At 48.3% G+C, this 15,714-nt stretch overlaps 7 protein-coding genes across 7 annotated transcripts; 3 read left to right on the plus strand and 4 right to left on the minus strand.

The window, feature by feature from the left end:
• Window positions 1–517: 517 nt before the first annotated feature.
• On the minus strand, window positions 518–1,581 carry N7489_005556 (thiol methyltransferase; the record flags this gene model as incomplete). Its single annotated transcript, XM_056711308.1, has 4 exons — window positions 518–844; window positions 908–1,180; window positions 1,262–1,430; window positions 1,517–1,581. The coding sequence occupies 4 exons, from the start codon at window positions 1,579–1,581 to the stop codon at window positions 518–520; spliced, it is 834 nt and encodes a 277-aa protein (XP_056569729.1).
• Window positions 1,582–2,718: 1,137 nt separating this feature from the next.
• On the plus strand, window positions 2,719–4,177 carry N7489_005557 (serine hydrolase domain-containing protein; the record flags this gene model as incomplete). The annotated part of the gene is made up of 6 exons (XM_056711309.1): window positions 2,719–2,809; window positions 2,862–3,122; window positions 3,166–3,287; window positions 3,337–3,420; window positions 3,479–3,979; window positions 4,055–4,177. The coding sequence occupies 6 exons, from the start codon at window positions 2,719–2,721 to the stop codon at window positions 4,175–4,177; spliced, it is 1,182 nt and encodes a 393-aa protein (XP_056569730.1).
• A 1,127-nt stretch (window positions 4,178–5,304) lies between these two features.
• N7489_005558 (non-ribosomal peptide synthetase) lies at window positions 5,305–8,382 on the minus strand (the record flags this gene model as incomplete). The annotated part of the gene is made up of 1 exon (XM_056711310.1): window positions 5,305–8,382. The coding sequence occupies one exon, from the start codon at window positions 8,380–8,382 to the stop codon at window positions 5,305–5,307; it is 3,078 nt and encodes a 1,025-aa protein (XP_056569731.1).
• A 966-nt stretch (window positions 8,383–9,348) lies between these two features.
• On the minus strand, window positions 9,349–10,492 carry N7489_005559 (NmrA/HSCARG family protein; the record flags this gene model as incomplete). Its single annotated transcript, XM_056711311.1, has 3 exons — window positions 9,349–9,974; window positions 10,034–10,187; window positions 10,244–10,492. 3 exons carry the CDS (start codon window positions 10,490–10,492, stop codon window positions 9,349–9,351), a joined length of 1,029 nt encoding a protein of 342 aa, XP_056569732.1.
• A 498-nt stretch (window positions 10,493–10,990) lies between these two features.
• N7489_005560 (cytochrome P450) lies at window positions 10,991–12,641 on the minus strand (the record flags this gene model as incomplete). The annotated part of the gene is made up of 4 exons (XM_056711312.1): window positions 10,991–11,150; window positions 11,208–11,374; window positions 11,427–12,542; window positions 12,603–12,641. The coding sequence occupies 4 exons, from the start codon at window positions 12,639–12,641 to the stop codon at window positions 10,991–10,993; spliced, it is 1,482 nt and encodes a 493-aa protein (XP_056569733.1).
• Window positions 12,642–13,091: 450 nt separating this feature from the next.
• N7489_005561 (sulfotransferase family protein) lies at window positions 13,092–13,941 on the plus strand (the record flags this gene model as incomplete). Its single annotated transcript, XM_056711313.1, has 2 exons — window positions 13,092–13,182; window positions 13,235–13,941. The coding sequence occupies 2 exons, from the start codon at window positions 13,092–13,094 to the stop codon at window positions 13,939–13,941; spliced, it is 798 nt and encodes a 265-aa protein (XP_056569734.1).
• Window positions 13,942–14,577: 636 nt separating this feature from the next.
• N7489_005562 (class I SAM-dependent methyltransferase) lies at window positions 14,578–15,441 on the plus strand (the record flags this gene model as incomplete). Its single annotated transcript, XM_056711314.1, has 1 exon — window positions 14,578–15,441. The coding sequence occupies one exon, from the start codon at window positions 14,578–14,580 to the stop codon at window positions 15,439–15,441; it is 864 nt and encodes a 287-aa protein (XP_056569735.1).
• Window positions 15,442–15,714: the final 273 nt, after the last annotated feature.

The raw sequence follows: 15,714 nt of genomic DNA on the forward strand, positions 1-15,714 counted from the left end.
TATATAGAACCAACCACACACAGGAACGCACAGGAACAAGAGCACTGAGCTGAAGGGGTCAGAATAAAGTTAAGAGAGCAATCCCCTCCGATATGGTGTAATCTAGGGGGACAGCGGAAAGACCACGGTTGTGCGTGGTGTTCTGGGGGATAATCCTGGTGATTCCGTATAGGCGGTTTTATAGATGTCATAAGGATTAGCGCCCTATGTCCAACTAGGTTTAGCGTATAATTGTCCGGATCTTGCTGTATGTCCATAAGCCTAGCGGCTTTATTATAGGCGATAAATAATTGATTGCCAAACTTGGGTCTGGCTGCGGCTAAATCAGGATAATGCAATGTTCATAGAACAATTACTGAGGCAATTGCTACGGCTGTTGATACTTACATGGTCCCCTAGCATACTATACATCCAGTATATAGGGAATTGTTGCCTTTCGAATTATAAAACGAATATGATATTGTAATCCAAGTTCGACTTTGTCGTTATCGCATGACTACAATCACCTGTAGTAGGGCTACTTCCGAGCATAAATGCTAAGCATATCTGTCCCTTTCCCACTCTCATATGTCCGAGCTGGCTTTGCATACAGCAACCTTTTGAACTGACCCATAAGCCGGTCCTCATGCGCGATTTCGGGTGCTATATGAATATTGGCGACACCGTCACCACCCCGCGCTAGAAGGTCCCAGTGCACCCCCTGCAAGCCCCAAGGGGGACCAGGAAGCATTGGATCCTTGTATAACGGAAATTCAAGACAAATTAGGTAGCCATCACACCGCAGAAGCTCCCACATACGCTTGGACCATTGCTGGCGCATATCGGGGTGCAGGGCACAGAGGAACTGTGCAAAATTAGGTTTAGTTTATCTCATAAACACGCCAAGATGCGACTGTCAGCTACTGACCGTATAATCATAAATTATATCAAACTGAACTTCTCCGCCTTCCAGAGCTGGTTGTTCCCAATCCGACTTGAAAAAATCACCTTTTATGAAGCTGATACTGCCTGGAGCTGTCGAACCGCTTTTCTGTTCTCCGAAATTATATTCCTGCGGTTTTTGCAGTTCATTACACGCGTAACCCTGGGCTGCTGATATTCCGGTCGCAGATATATCCAAACCATAAACGTCGAAGCCATGCAATGCTAACATGACAACATCGTAACCTTGCCCGCATCCCTTCACGGTACAACGAATATTAGTAAACCAAGGAAGGCCAATTAAATCTATAATAGGGTCTTATATATCCAGAAGACATACCGGTATAAGTGCTTTCTTACGGCGGCCATTAGCCGTCAGAGGCTGGAATAGATCCTTTCGTTGTTCGATAAGATCAATCAGCGCTGGCGAAGGCTTTCCCCGGTCCCAGAGGACGTTATCCTTTGTGTCCCAGAGGGCACTCCATCCCGAGCCGTGATCCTGCAATGCCCTGTGAATTGTCAAAACGTAAATCCCCAGGAAGTAGCGGCTAGGAACAGAGCGCAGAAGCCAGCCAACCAAACAGATACAACCCACCGTTCTGAAAAATGGTCAGTGATCCGAGTCGATCCAGGTACTTTCTGGTTGCCTGGATGCGTCATCGTTGGAAGTAAATGAAAGCGGATTACAGGACTGTCTGTATTGCACTCTCTAGGTGGTCGATGATGCTGTGTACCGCTTGCTATTTATACCGTTTCTGCGATAACATCAAGCCTAAACCATGGGCTGATAAAAAAAAAAGAATTGTGCATTTGTCAGTATGATGCATTTGTCATTATGATGACCCCACTTGGGGCTGTGTCAATCCCCGAATATGTCAGCAACGATGGGGGTAATTTATGTGGCTCCCACTCCTGCCCCTATTAAGCATGAATCTTAGCAGTGGCCGGAATAGATGGGTCTTGCCCGGCGCAGCTTCCTTGGAGAGTCGATCCGCTGCGTCCGTTTTCACATAGCCCTGGATGTACATAGGACAAACCTTGGAACACTTGTTTCTCACAAATCGTCCTCACAATAAACAAAATCATTTTCCATCTATTATTATTCTTTGAGTAGTAATCTCCAAAGTACCTAGGTAGAAAATGTGGCGCGCTGGCCACTTCCTTTTACTAGTTAGTGATATTCTTATATACCAGCCATTTTGGGTAAATCATGCCGACAGTTGATAAATATCACATACAATATACAATAAAGTAAAGTTTATCATCTGGAACTGGCTCTATCATGTGATCAATCGACCAGTCAATGACGTGAACAAACGCCGAACATGCATTATCAGAGCCCGATATACCTAGGTACCTAGGTACCTACCTAGGTAGTCACCGTCTCAGTTTGTCAGCATACCTACCTTCTGCGACTGCTCAGTACAATCTGTCGACACTCCCGTTCCGATGATTGGCGTGCGTCTCCAGTAGAATCCGGCGCTGAGAAAATTTCGGGATTATGTCTTTGCTGTAGAAGCAGCGTATCTCCGCAAGGGGAAACAGACCAGTGGATATGGACTGGCTTTCGATAACTGGTCTTTCCGCGCAATTTCTGCGTTCTTCAGAACAGCAGGTTGATGTATTAACCCAACCAAGTGGATACTGGCAATCAGCGACATTGGGCTCAGGGTTGGAAGGGAAAAAATCTGGGTCTTATATGTGATCCACCCTTATAAAAACAGCAGCATTGCCCGTCAACACCGAACTCGTCACCTACCCAATATAACGCTCCGAGGAAAACCATCTGCTCTTACAATGCAATCTATTGACCACGTTGTTGAAACCTACCTCAATCAGAAAGGACAACCCTTGCCACGCGTCACACTTGGCGCTGTGAGTTGTGATGGTAATTTCCTATGCGAAATCCGTAAATGGATACCATCGCTGATAGCTTTTAGGGTCCTTCCACTATGCGAAGTGTTTCAATGGTGACTCGGTGGAGTCCTCCAGAGCCGATGATGTTCACTGGATTGCATCCACAACCAAATTCATCACGAGCATCGCTGTTATGCAATGTGTCGAAAGGGGTCTTCTGGACCTAGACGCAGATATATCCAGCATTTTGCCAGAGTGGAAAGATCCCCAGATATTGACTGGGTTCGATGAGAAAAATGAGCCCCAGTTTCGCCCAGCAAAACGGGCCCCTTACTCTTCGGTACGTTACCTTGATCGTTTTACTCAGGTTGCTTCCCGAATGCTAAGTAACCCGTTTCCCAAGACTTCTCATGACTCATTCAGGCGGACTTGCCTATACATTCATGCATCCCTTGTCTATCCGCTACCAGGAGTTACAAGGCGACCGACCTCTAGTACTTCAGACTATCGTACGTTCATACGCTGGCGGAACTGGACGCAATTAATTAAGCCTTTTAGAGGGAATCTTTCCAACCGTTCCTTGTATTTGAACCTGGAGAACAATGGCTGTATGGCCCTGGGCTGGAGTGGGCTGGGCTGATGGTGAGTAACCATCCCGGCAGAGTGGATGGCTGAACTGTGCTGATAAGGGAGTCATCAGGTCGAGCATGTGACGGGCCTCAAACTGGGAGAGTACATGAGACAGCACATGTTTGAACCTGTGGGAGCTCGGGACGTCACTTTTCATCTGAATGAGAGACCAGACCTCCGCGCACGAAAAGTAAAGCTGTGGGAACGACATAACGACGGACTAAAAGAAGCCAGAGACTTCTGGTGGCCTGATCCAGTTAGTGATGATATTGGAGGCGGTGGCATCTACACGAATGTTCCCGAGCTCCTGAAAATATACCTTGGTGTCATGCAGGGAAAGTTGCTACGGCCCGAGACTCTGAAACTGATGTTTAAGCCACACCTCGAGAACCCAAAAAATCTGGATAACCCAGAAGACCACGGTCTGGCAGCTCGTAATGCGATTTACAACGCTGTCCCTACCAATGTTCCCGTCGACTATGGGATTAGTGGTTTGATCAACACTGTCGAGGTGCCTGGTCGCCGCAGTCAGTATTCTCTGTCGTGGTCTGGAATGCCCAATTGCTACTGGGTCAGTATTGTTCCAACTAACTGCTTATCCCTATGGGTTTCCACCCCTATACATAGATCACTAACATCTTAATAGTGGATGGACATTGAAAAGGGTGTCGCTGGAGTGTATTTGTCCCAACTCCTCCCAACGGGCGATCAGACAGCTGTCGAGCTTCTGGCTGAATTCGAGAGGGCTGTGTATGCTGCTTTGAAATAATTAGTCGCCGTTCTAGGTTGTATCTAATTTCCACCTGTCGTCGAGATTCTCTGTCTATATTTAAAGACCGCTATGGGTGCATCTGGCACAAAGTTTGGTTTGCGCGGCTAGATAAGGCGGGCAAGGCAGAATATATTCGCACGATCGTAGAATAGCCGATAAGTTATATCGAGGGATAAAGGGGGTGCAGGAGCTCGGTGATCCGAATGAATAGCAAAAATGTCTCATAGTTAAAGGGTTATAGATGCGTGGAAAGAAGAAGTATAAATCATGAAGAGGGAAGGTGATGATGTGATAAAAGAGTGAAAATTAGTCCACCGCTTTCAGTGTCTATAATTATAAACTTGGTAGTAAATATCCGATATGGTGTAGTGGCTAACATCGCCGTCTCTCACACGGCAGCCGGGGGTTCGATTCCCCCTATCGGAGTATCGTGAGATATCTTTTTGGATAAGATACCCTGCGTGTATCATTTTTTGCATGCGCAAAGTGAAGAGGCAGGTTCGTAGGCCGTATATTTCTGATCTATCAGGCATCTATGGGTGATTGATTGCACCTGGAAATAGCAGTAGCTCTCCTCGCTTTCTCTCTCTTTTAGGCGACACGTCAGAATTTCGAGCTTTGCCGAGCGTTTTCGATACTTAGACATCATCTGTTACCACCCGTCGCTCCGTGAAATGTGGTTGGGGTAAAGATCTACCGGCCTCTCGCTCCTAGAACTACTCCAATTCACGAGGCGACCACGAACGGACTCCGTGACACATACCAATTACTACCGACTTCTGAGGAACCAAACAGAGTGGACGAGATTCAGAAGATTCAAGGCTTTGTGGATGATATTGCTACAATACATTCCCTGCAATCAAGGATACCCAGGCCCGGTCTAACAATACCATGTCCAAGGAAGTCCTCAAGAAAGGCGCAGAACTCCTTGACCGAAGACTCTACTAACCACCAAGGATCCCTCGATGGATTTACAATGACTGAGAAATTTGGGACCGAGCACTTCATGCAAAATTCACAGCCCGCCGGCTTCCAATCAAGCGGGGAACACGAGCTATAGCACGAAACGCATAATGGAATTTTCTGGTATAGATGCTTGAGGGAAGTGTGATAAGTATAATCTATTATACCTGCATCGAGAGGTATGACACATACTTGTCCATGAGTCCTCGATCGAGGACCGGAAACTCAAGACCGCCTTCTAAAGTATCCAACATACGATCTGTGTTTGTGGTGTCATACACAGGCATATTCTCATATAGCTCCCACCTGGTCAACCCCTGGTGCGCCTTTTCAGCGAGCATGGGCTGAAGCGGCTGCAGTCTGGCGGGGGATTTCTCAGCTAGAATGTCTATCCACTCTTGATACGGAACCCCCTTGATGGTAGATCCAGATGCAGATCCGACGAGGTCCATTGTCTCATTCATGTCGATCGACGAATTGCGACTAGGCGGAACGATATGGTAGGCGTGACCCAGTGAAGACGATGTGGACGAGGCGATGTGTAGAATCGTGGCATTGACATAGTCAACCGGAACAAATTCCTTCCTTTGATTTGGGAGTAGAGGGTAACAACCCATTTCAGCACAAGAATGAATCAGGCGACTGAAAAAGTCATCCGGATTGCAGGCTCCAGTTTTACTGTGACCAGTGATAAAACCGGGGCGGTAGATGGCAATGGGGAAATTGCGGTCCATCACACGCCTCAGCAGGGTTTCGGCGACCCATTGAGATTGGGCATACCCGTGGTCATAGGTAAGTGCCTTAACATGCTTGAGAAGGGGCTCATCCTCATTGATCACTTTAGTTCCCGTCACGAATCCGGTTGGGCCAAAGCAGGAGATGCTGGAGACATAGTGGACTGCTTTGGTGCGACCCCCCGCACATGCAAGTCGCAGAATATTTCTCGTGCCAATGACGTTGGCAGGGCGATGAAGGGAGTATGGCTGAGTGTAGTTGACACGGGCGCCGAGGTGGAAAATAACACTCGACCAGCTCGCAATTTCGTGGAAACGCTCATAACCGAGACCGAGGTAAACATCTTCCAATGTCCCACAGAGGACCAGCAATTTATCAACGAAGCGTTCCTCCCACTGGCCGTATTTTCCCATTGCTCGTTTGATACGCTCGAGACCTATCGTCGGATTTGCAGCACGCACCAAGCATCCCACTTGATGTACCTCGCGAGTGCGAAGGAGGTCGGCCAGAAGGAAAGCACCTACAAAGCCAGTGCCTCCTGTGAAAAACACACGACCTTCCGTATCCCGGCGCCAGTCAATGGCAGGTCCTGATGGAGGAGCAAGGTCATCCGCGACATGGGTGTCTTCGATCCAGGTATTCTCCTCATGGCGAACAGTTTCGGCGATGCGATCTTGCGACTTTTCAATAGTTGTTGCCAGATCGCCGAGGTTGGAGTGGTCGTAGAGCGTGAGAAGTGAGACATCTGCTCCCAGGTTCTTTCGGATTTGGCTGATGAGAAGCGATGCTTGGAGGGATGTCGCCCCAAGTTTGAAGAAATCAGTATCGGGATCTTGCGGCAGATATGAGAGCCCAAGTATATTTACCCAAAGGCTTGCCAGTTGCTGCTGGGTACTTCCAGTGTTGGTTTGCTTGGCTGAAAGAGTGTTGGAACTTGCCCACCGCTCACGGTACAAATTGACAAGATATTTGCGGTCAATCTTTGCGTGACTGTTGAGGGGCATTTTCGATATTAACTCAATTTGCGGGACCATGTAGTCAGGAAGCATATTCTTCAGTGAATCAATGGCACTGACCATTGCACGGGGCTTAGTTGAGGTTGCCACAGCAAATGCAACAAGAATAGAGCCTGCATCACCACCTGCTTCTACCTTCAATGCCACGGCCTCGGAGAACTGCCCAGTTTGGAGCATTGCGGTCTCAACAGCTTCGAGCTCAATGCGATACCCGCGGACCTTGACTTGATGATCCTGTCGTCCCACATAATCGATCTGCCCATCAGGGCGCCTCTTGACTCTGTCTCCCGTGCGATAGAATCTTTGGGCTTTCTTCTCGTTCGGCAAGTAGACGAAAGCTGACTCATTCTTTTCGGGTCGATTAACGTATCCAGGAGACACGCCAGCTCCGCCAATCCATAGTTCTCCTTCCTCTCCATCCGAAACAGGTGCTCCAGTTTCATCACAGATGCGAGCAATAGTTCTGCCAATTGGCTTACCAATACTGACACTGCCGCGCTGTACGTCCTCCGGTGTGACTTTATGAGCGAGGCAAAAGATGCAACATTCTGTTGGGCCGTACGCATTGATCAGATTTTGCGGCGGACCTTGCTGCATGATCTTCTCAATAGCAGCCACGTTCGCGGCTTCTCCTCCAATGAAACATATCTTGAGTTGTGAAAATGCACGCGGATAAGTCGAAGCCGCGAGGTTCAAGAGGGCGGTTGTCGTGGCCATGATTGTAATATCATTCTCCTTAATTGCCGCTGCCATTGCTGGAAGGTCCAGTAAGATGACCTTGCTCAAGACAGCAATCCGGGCTCCACGTAAGAGAGGCACCCATATGTCAAACAGCGACACATCGAAACTCGTGTTATTAACATGAGCAACAGTATCCGAAGAATCGATAGGCTCAAATGGTGCATGATATACAACCTGCAAGATTGAGCGAGCAGCAATCTGGACCGCCTTTGGCTCGCTTGTTGTGCCCGATGTGTGAATCAAATGTGTTCGATGTTCGAGTGAGGTGATGACCGGGAGCTCTTTTTCTGCTTCCCAGGCATCTTCGGGTGTCCAAATTGGATAATCATCCAAATTGATTTGCTGAAAATGAATCTCTCGGCTCATGTTCGCCCGGTCAACCAATACGTAGCGGGCTCCAAGTTTGTCTAGGCGACCCTCGATTTGCACGTCTGGTAATGCTGGGTCCATCGGCGCACAACTTCCTCCAGCGTAGATGATTGCCATCTGAGCCACAACATCTGCCCAGCCATGCTGCAAAATTATTCCGACGGGCTCCTCAATCTGCAGGTTGTTTTTGAACAGTTTCTGGGAGATTTGTAGAGCTTGGAGGTGTAATTCTTCGTAGGTGAGCGTAATTCCGCCGTCAATCAACGCCACAGAATCGAGTGATTGCCTCGCTTTGGTCTCGAAGAGCTGACCAAGTCCACGGCCCTGGTGTACTACCAGGTCGTATTCTTCCGGATACGACAGAACTTCGGAAGGCATTGGTATAAAAGATTAAGAATATGGTGTGACTTTGATAATTGAAGACGTGATGCGCCAAAATCCTTGAATTTTATATGTCTATATGTTTTATTTCCTTAATATTCTGTATCAGAACCGAGGCAACACTGCATGGAGCAGCTGAGCTCAGTAGAATCAGCTAAAGTTTGTCAATAGCTGCAGTACGTAAACTGAAAAGCCTGCATTATCAGCTCAGCCAGCCATTGTTCTCCAAAATGGAAAATGATGAGTCTGAGTCCCACAATCTGAAACTATATAGGTACTGCATCTTATTGGCGTAGAATCGATGCGCGAGGCTCTGAAAATGCTAGCAGTCGTTCTTCATGCGCGATATATTTATACCCACTTGAGGGACTTGATAGATGCAGCTCCACACGTTCATTGCTGTACTCAGTACGGAGTACTCCGATAGAAATGAAGGCAACTAATACGTCAGTAAATGTATGGACAAACTTCCGTGCGGGTCACCCAGCTTCTCCTCGCACTATATTTCCCATCACATTTCACGGATGTGGTCTTCTCCACCTGCATGCGCCATGCAAGCCTGTTAATTGACTTTGCTGGGTGCATATATCACCTCAGCTCTTCTGTTCTAGATATTTGAATTCGATCAATATGCCTACTGATATGTATTATTACGCCCTGTGGAGCTGTGAGCTGAGGTATTATGGGACCATCCCTTCGTATTGCGCTGATCATCGCGTATACAGTTTCTAGGCAGCTCGACAATTCTATAGTTCTCTCTAGTGTTGATTACTCTTTCCTGCATATGGCTACTTCTTGTAACCCATTTCCCGGAAAGTATCCCCGTAGTAAAGGTCCTTCGGTTACTGGATATAAGGCACCGCAGGAGGGTATATAGAGAACTAAGCAACGTAAATCCAACGAAATATTGTAAATTATCCAAGCCGAGGGCTCCGCATTGATTCTGGTACTCCGTACCCTATCTTACTCAGTGATTCCATTGTCCTTGCACAAAGTGGCATTTCCGAATCGAGTTGCGAACCATTGCTTTACGGTCACCAGACCGTGTTTGTCCTCCGGATACCCCAACGCCACGGCTGTTGCTTTCTTCAATTTACTAGCGGTGTGAGATTCCGTAGTGGTACCGAAGTATTTGCCGCCAGTTAGTTGCGTAAAGCCAAACATGAGTTTCACATCTTCCAGTTCGTGAATCCCATGTGTCTGGAATTCCTCCCAGGAAGGCTGGATAGGGGACCAAGTTGCCCTGCGCGAAGTGACTTCTTGGAAGTCCCCGGTAAGCTCTTTGAAGCTCCGGACGTCACTGAGTCCATGTATGAAATGGCCATTCCAGGTTTCTGGATCCAGCAAGGCACCCTGCACAATGTCTCCAAAATCGTCGGAGATACTCAGCCAGGGCACATCTTCCTTCCCACCCCAACAGGGAGTAGAGAAAACCAGAAGTCCCGCGTCATTTGGGAAATAGGGAAATCCTCCAAAAACGGGCGCCACTTCTTTGCTAAGGAAGTTTTCCAAAAACCACCCTGGACCAAGTGGAAGCACCGACTTGAAAACTCCGAGATTTCGGAGGTACTGCTCGGTCTTGTACTTCACTAGAAGAGTATTAGTAAAAGTCTGGCAGGGAAAAAGGAAGGGATAAATCATAACTCACTGTCCATAGCTTTCATAGACACCTTGCCATTGGTCATCTCTGAGCATGGAGGACCAGAGCTAAACACGAAATGTTGCACTCCCGCGGATGCCGCAGCATCCACGATGATTTTACCCATGTCAAACTCAGTCGGGTTCTCTGGGTTGGTGAACGCCTTGGGTAGAGATATATTTAGTATATTTCATCAGGGCTCGCAAGCTGAAGACGAACCTTGTCATCTGAGTTGATGTTCAGAAAGACGCCCCAGGACCCCCGAAAGGCCGCTTTCATCTCGTCGGGACTAAGACCATTCGCCTGGACCATTTCAGCACCTTGGGAGATAAGAGCTTTGCTTGCATTTGACTCGGGATTGCGAGTGATTCCCCTGACGTGAAATGCTGGATTCTTCAGCAATGACCGTGCCACCGAACCTCCCTGGTTCCCGGTGGCACCGAAAATGGTGATGATCTTGACATCCATTGTTGATGTTGAAATTTGGTAGGTATGTAGGTATGAATAATTTTCGTTCTATGACTGAATTTCTCTGTTGATGGAACTCTTTGGGCTCTCGGCTCTCGGACCTTCCAGCGCTTTTTTTAATGGCTTGCACTTCGTTTGCCTCCAGTGACCTGAAAAATGTGCTAAGTTTGTAGATGTGCATATGCAGGTTTTCCAATTATCATTATTGATGTATAGAAAAGTTAAATTAATAGCGCCACGGTGAGATACTCAGCTCCTCAGCTCCCGTAGTCCTCAGCCCTGGAGGTTATTTTTGCATATTGAGATCTACACTCTACACCCTCGAGCAAATGCATCCTGCACGGTACCTGCTCCGCATGCACAATCGATACATACAACAGCCCAAGCTGGCTTGAAAGTCTAGATTACTCCATACTGTGATGCATCATTCTTCTGCATACCAAACACAGTCTCCAAATCAATTCGTTTTTCGTTACGGCTTATCTACACCCCACTCGTTTACGCCCTTGCATCGCGGATCTTCAGATTCAGTGGAACCTGACCCTGCCAAACCCCATATTCCTTCAGCTCGTGTGGATCGACATTATCGGGCTGCGGATCGAAGTCAAAGTTCCACAGCAGTCGGGCTACGATCAACCGCATATTCAGATACGCCAAGCTGTGTGGGAATTTGATCAGCAAATAATTCCCAGCCTAGCCAGCTCAGGGGACTTACTTGATTCCAATGCATTTTCTTGGGCCAATGGAGAAGGGTGCCCAGATCTGGCGATTGTCTGAGGCAAATTCTGGGTCCTCCAGCCACCGCTCTGGAAGGAAATCCTCCGGCTGCTTCCAGTACCTCGGTGATCTGTAAGCTGCGAGGAGGGCAACTGACACCCAAGTCTGTGCATGTATCAGCTGCGTGCCGCATCGGGGGATCATGACTGGTACTTACCCCACCAGGTACCCATTTTCCATCAATGTAGCTGCCAGCTTTAGGGGTAATACGGTGCAGCCCGACCGGAACTGAAGGGTGAATTCGGAAAGTTTCCTGGATGACGGCCTTCAGGTATTTCAGGCTAGCCACGGCATTGAAAGTAATTTCCTCCTCACTCGAAAAAGTCGATCGGACTTCGTCGACCAGTTTCTGGTAACTGTCCGGGTTATGTGTCAGATAGTAGAAAAGCGAGGAGAGCGTGGTGGCCGTCGTTTCGCTACCAGCGGTAGCAAGAATGTTCACATTGTCGACCAATTCGTCTTCGGACATTCCTTTAGGGATAAAAGAGGCAAAGTCTGCCCGGGCAAGGTTTTCCATTGTCTCGCGTTCGCGTAGGTTTTTTCGCACGTTTTGCATGTGCGTCTCGTAAGGGCCACTGATATCTCCGGGAATCAATTTTTCGAGGAGCCGGTGGTAGGGCTTGAGTCGATGGGCACACTGCAAGAAATGGGAATGCTTCATGGCACCAAAGATCACATTGGCCCACTCGTGGTAATCGGCCATCTGGAGACAGCCGATGGGTTTGCCGAAGGAGAGGCAGCTCAGAATGTCGAAAATGAGGAAATTGCACCAAGCTCCGATGTTTGCGATTCCATTTGCATCGGGATAGCATGCTTCTCCCGATCGGTTGTTTCTTAATGCGTCAATCATCATACTAGTATACTGTTGAATCGTCGGCTCCTGCTCTTTGATTGCCTGCTCGGAGAATGCTGGGGACATGAGCTTCTTGAATCGCGGATGTTCTCCAGTGCTGGCAAAGAGAATATTCTGTGCTGTGCCTTCGCCCTGAATGTACACGGCGGGGTTTTTCTCAAAGGACATTTTCTCGGTAGTTTTGTTCCCGAAGATTGTCTTGTTGGCCGACACGGTCATGTATGAAATCTCGTTGGGACCAGCTCGAACAACTTCTCCGTACTTTTCATGGAGGCCTCCGAGGTATTTACAACTGTTTCCTCTCACCATGTGGTAAACATAAACCAGTCCGGTCGCGGCGTCCAGCTTCGGTCCGGGGTAATTGCGTAGAGGATGGAAAAACACATTGTATATGGCGAGGCAGAGATGAGAGATTATCCACTGGACGAAATTAGTTGATTGCTCGAGTGAAGGAGTGGAAGAGCCTTGAGTGTGCCATACCAGACCAGTGAGAGCCACTACCCATTCCAGAAGCTGCATTGTTGCTGTACCAATTCACGTAGAGTGGAGGCAAATGAGTATTCAGAGCAAACAGGACTGACTTCAACACGGCGTGGTTATAAATGTGACGACCCTGTTGAGTGCCTCATGCCTCAGGTACCTTGGGTACGGAGTACACTGCACATACCTAGGTACTAACTGATGTATCTGTCATCTTCTGCAAACATTGACCCCATCGATCGCCATATTGAGCACCGACCGCAGCTCAGCTCGCCCTCCTGCAGACCGTCAGCGAAATAATTTCGATCGATTGGTCGCCGTATCGGTGGGTCTTTGCGGTGGTTTACTACAGGGAATTATTGATGCGTATGGACGATGCCCCCCAATTATTCCTCTTTCACAAAAAGTTTTATAACTCTCATGTTCATTTATGATTTTACCAACTCATTCTTTCCCCAAATCCCTCCCTTCGATTCTGACATCGTGACTATGGGCCGCTTGATCGATAAAGAGCCACCATATGAGCCTGAGACCCCTTTACGGCTGGTGGTCGTGGGACTTTCGCGCACTGGCACAGCATGTAAGCTTGTCGCCCACGATTCCCTTCCTGAGACTGTGACTGAACTTTCCAGCTCTGTACCTGGCATTGAAGGAACTAGGATATACCCCATGGCACATGTGCGAGCCCATCGACAATCCCAGTCGCATGTATAATCAATGGACAGAGGCTATGAACTGCCGCTTCTTCGGCGGAAATCGTCCGTACGATCGGAAGGATTTTGACAAACTGCGAGGCCCGTACGATGCGCTGTTGGATATTCCGGCTTGCCTGTTCTGGGATGACTTTCACAAGCTGTATCCCGACGCGAAAATCATCCTCACCACACGATCCGCCGATTCTTGGTTCAAATCAATCCATGGCACCATCATTCCCTGGCTGGAAAAGCCACTATTGAAAGTTCTCCAGTATTTCGACAGCAAGCGACTTGGGCCCGAGATGCGCATGGTCAAAACGGCTTACAAGGTCATCTGCAACAACAATTACCACAGCCCTGAGACCATGGATCGCTTTCTCCAACATAATGACCGGGTGCGGAATGGGGTTGACCCAGACCGGCTCCTGGAGCTCCGGCTCGGTGATGGGTGGGAACCACTATGCGCGTTTCTCGGCGTGCCTGTGCCGGGTAAGCCATATCCCAGGGTCAACAACACGAATGAGTTCAACCAGGGTGCAGAAGAGGCCGATGCGGCAATGCTGACCGGCATGCTCAAGCCGTGGCTGGCTGTGTTCGTTCCCGTGATCGCGGCTGGGCTGTGGTTCTCTTTCCTGAAATCATAAATATACTATCGTACAGCACGCAGTACGAAGTAACTCAGCTAGTGAATAACAGTGGAGGCGTTGTGGAGCGCCAATGTGGAGCATGAGATATATACGTAGAGACTTTCCTCTTCCCGAATGGTAGTATACGGAGTACTCCGTGTCCAATTATAACGTAAAATAGTTATCAGAGCTCAATTAACTTTGGTTATGAACGAATGTGCCTTGGTGATGCCCATGTACCCCAAAATGCAGTCGATGAGCTGTCAAATTGAGGTGCATGCGTCGAGTTGTGGCCAGCTGGGTTTTCAATGTTGGGGGGTTCATCACACTTTCATGCAATGCCCCCCCCACTCTGGCTGATCGCCCCCTTTTCAGCCAGCCTCTTCAACATGCATCATCACAAAAGCTACGTCAAGCCACAAAAAAGCAATTACCTCGTGTGATAGATTGCACTCGCCATGAAGCTAATGCGAAGGGGCTTGCGGAGTACTCCGTATTTCTTGATGAGGATACGGAAGAGTCGTGAAGCATTCTGTACTGCGCGGGGTGTGTGTTCGGTTTCCTAGACTGCGGTTTTGTTATTTCCTATTTATTATTTCTGTTGCTTGTCTCGAATTCTGCAGCTTTGCTTCATACAATTCAATACTCTCAAAGATGACTGTCTCGACCGAAGACCGACCCAATGATCTCTATAGTTCGCCCTATTTGGTCGACTACTACGACATCGTCGCGCCGACCTCGCAATCCGTCGATGACGCCTCCTTCTACTGGAAGACCTACCAGGATTTGAAAGCTTCGCGACCGTCTACCCCTGATGATCCTTTTGTCATCATGGATGTCGGAACAGGTACGGGACGTGTTCTCCATGGTCTTGAACGTAACGCCACCGAGGTCAACGCCGATTTTTCCAACACCGAAGTCTTGGGGGTTGACAATGCGCAGCATATGCTGGACAAGGCCAAAAGGATCACTACAGGGCCTCTGAAAGGGCATGTCAGTTGGATCAATGGCTCTGCTCTTGATCTGGAGGCCGTGATGCGTGAGAGGGTGCATCTTAAGGTTGATCTTCTGATATTCTCCATCGGATCCATCAGTCATTTGTCTGAATATGGTCAGCCAGAAACATTCCTCAATCAGGTGTCCAAGGTTTTACGTCCGGGAACTGGACGAGCCTATGTTTCAATTTATGACGGCTCTCTCCTCCACAAGAAAAAGGACATCGCATTTCATCAGCCTCAGGGTGTCACAGAGATTCAAAGCTCAATGTTCCCTCATATCGTGTACCGAGAATCGAATCATCGAGGTGATTTAGAAGGTAACATCAAGTACGTCAAGTTTGACCTGGAGGCCGTGAATAACGAGGATCAAACTATCTTGGAGAAGAACAATATTTCCATGAAGATGCGCCAGTGGGAGGAAGACGAATTGGTGTCTCTTTCGTCTAAGACGGGAGTGACTTTTGTTGAACGTATCAGGGGGGCTCATGAGACATTCTATGTATTCAACACAACGGCTTAGAGAATAGACTCATTCTAGTTAGGCTGTTTGTCTGCGGATCAAGACGGCTGTCTTTCAATGATCACCTACGTGTAAACTTTACTGTCCCCATCCACCCCTTATTACGGTGCGGCTGACTCGTATGTATGAGCTGAAAGAAGCCAAGGCAACTATTAGAGTCTGCATCCGCCCCCCTGCGTCTATCAATGTCACCTTGTGGATCATTCATATTGTATTCCCTAGTCTCCCTCATCACCACTACTTCTTAATCCTTAGAAAATCCGCGTCGCCTAC

The sequence above is a fragment of the Penicillium chrysogenum genome, assembly GCF_028827035.1.
Source record: "Penicillium chrysogenum strain IBT 35668 chromosome Unknown utg000002l_segment0_segment0, whole genome shotgun sequence".
Classification (NCBI taxonomy): Eukaryota; Fungi; Ascomycota; class Eurotiomycetes; order Eurotiales; family Aspergillaceae; genus Penicillium; species Penicillium chrysogenum.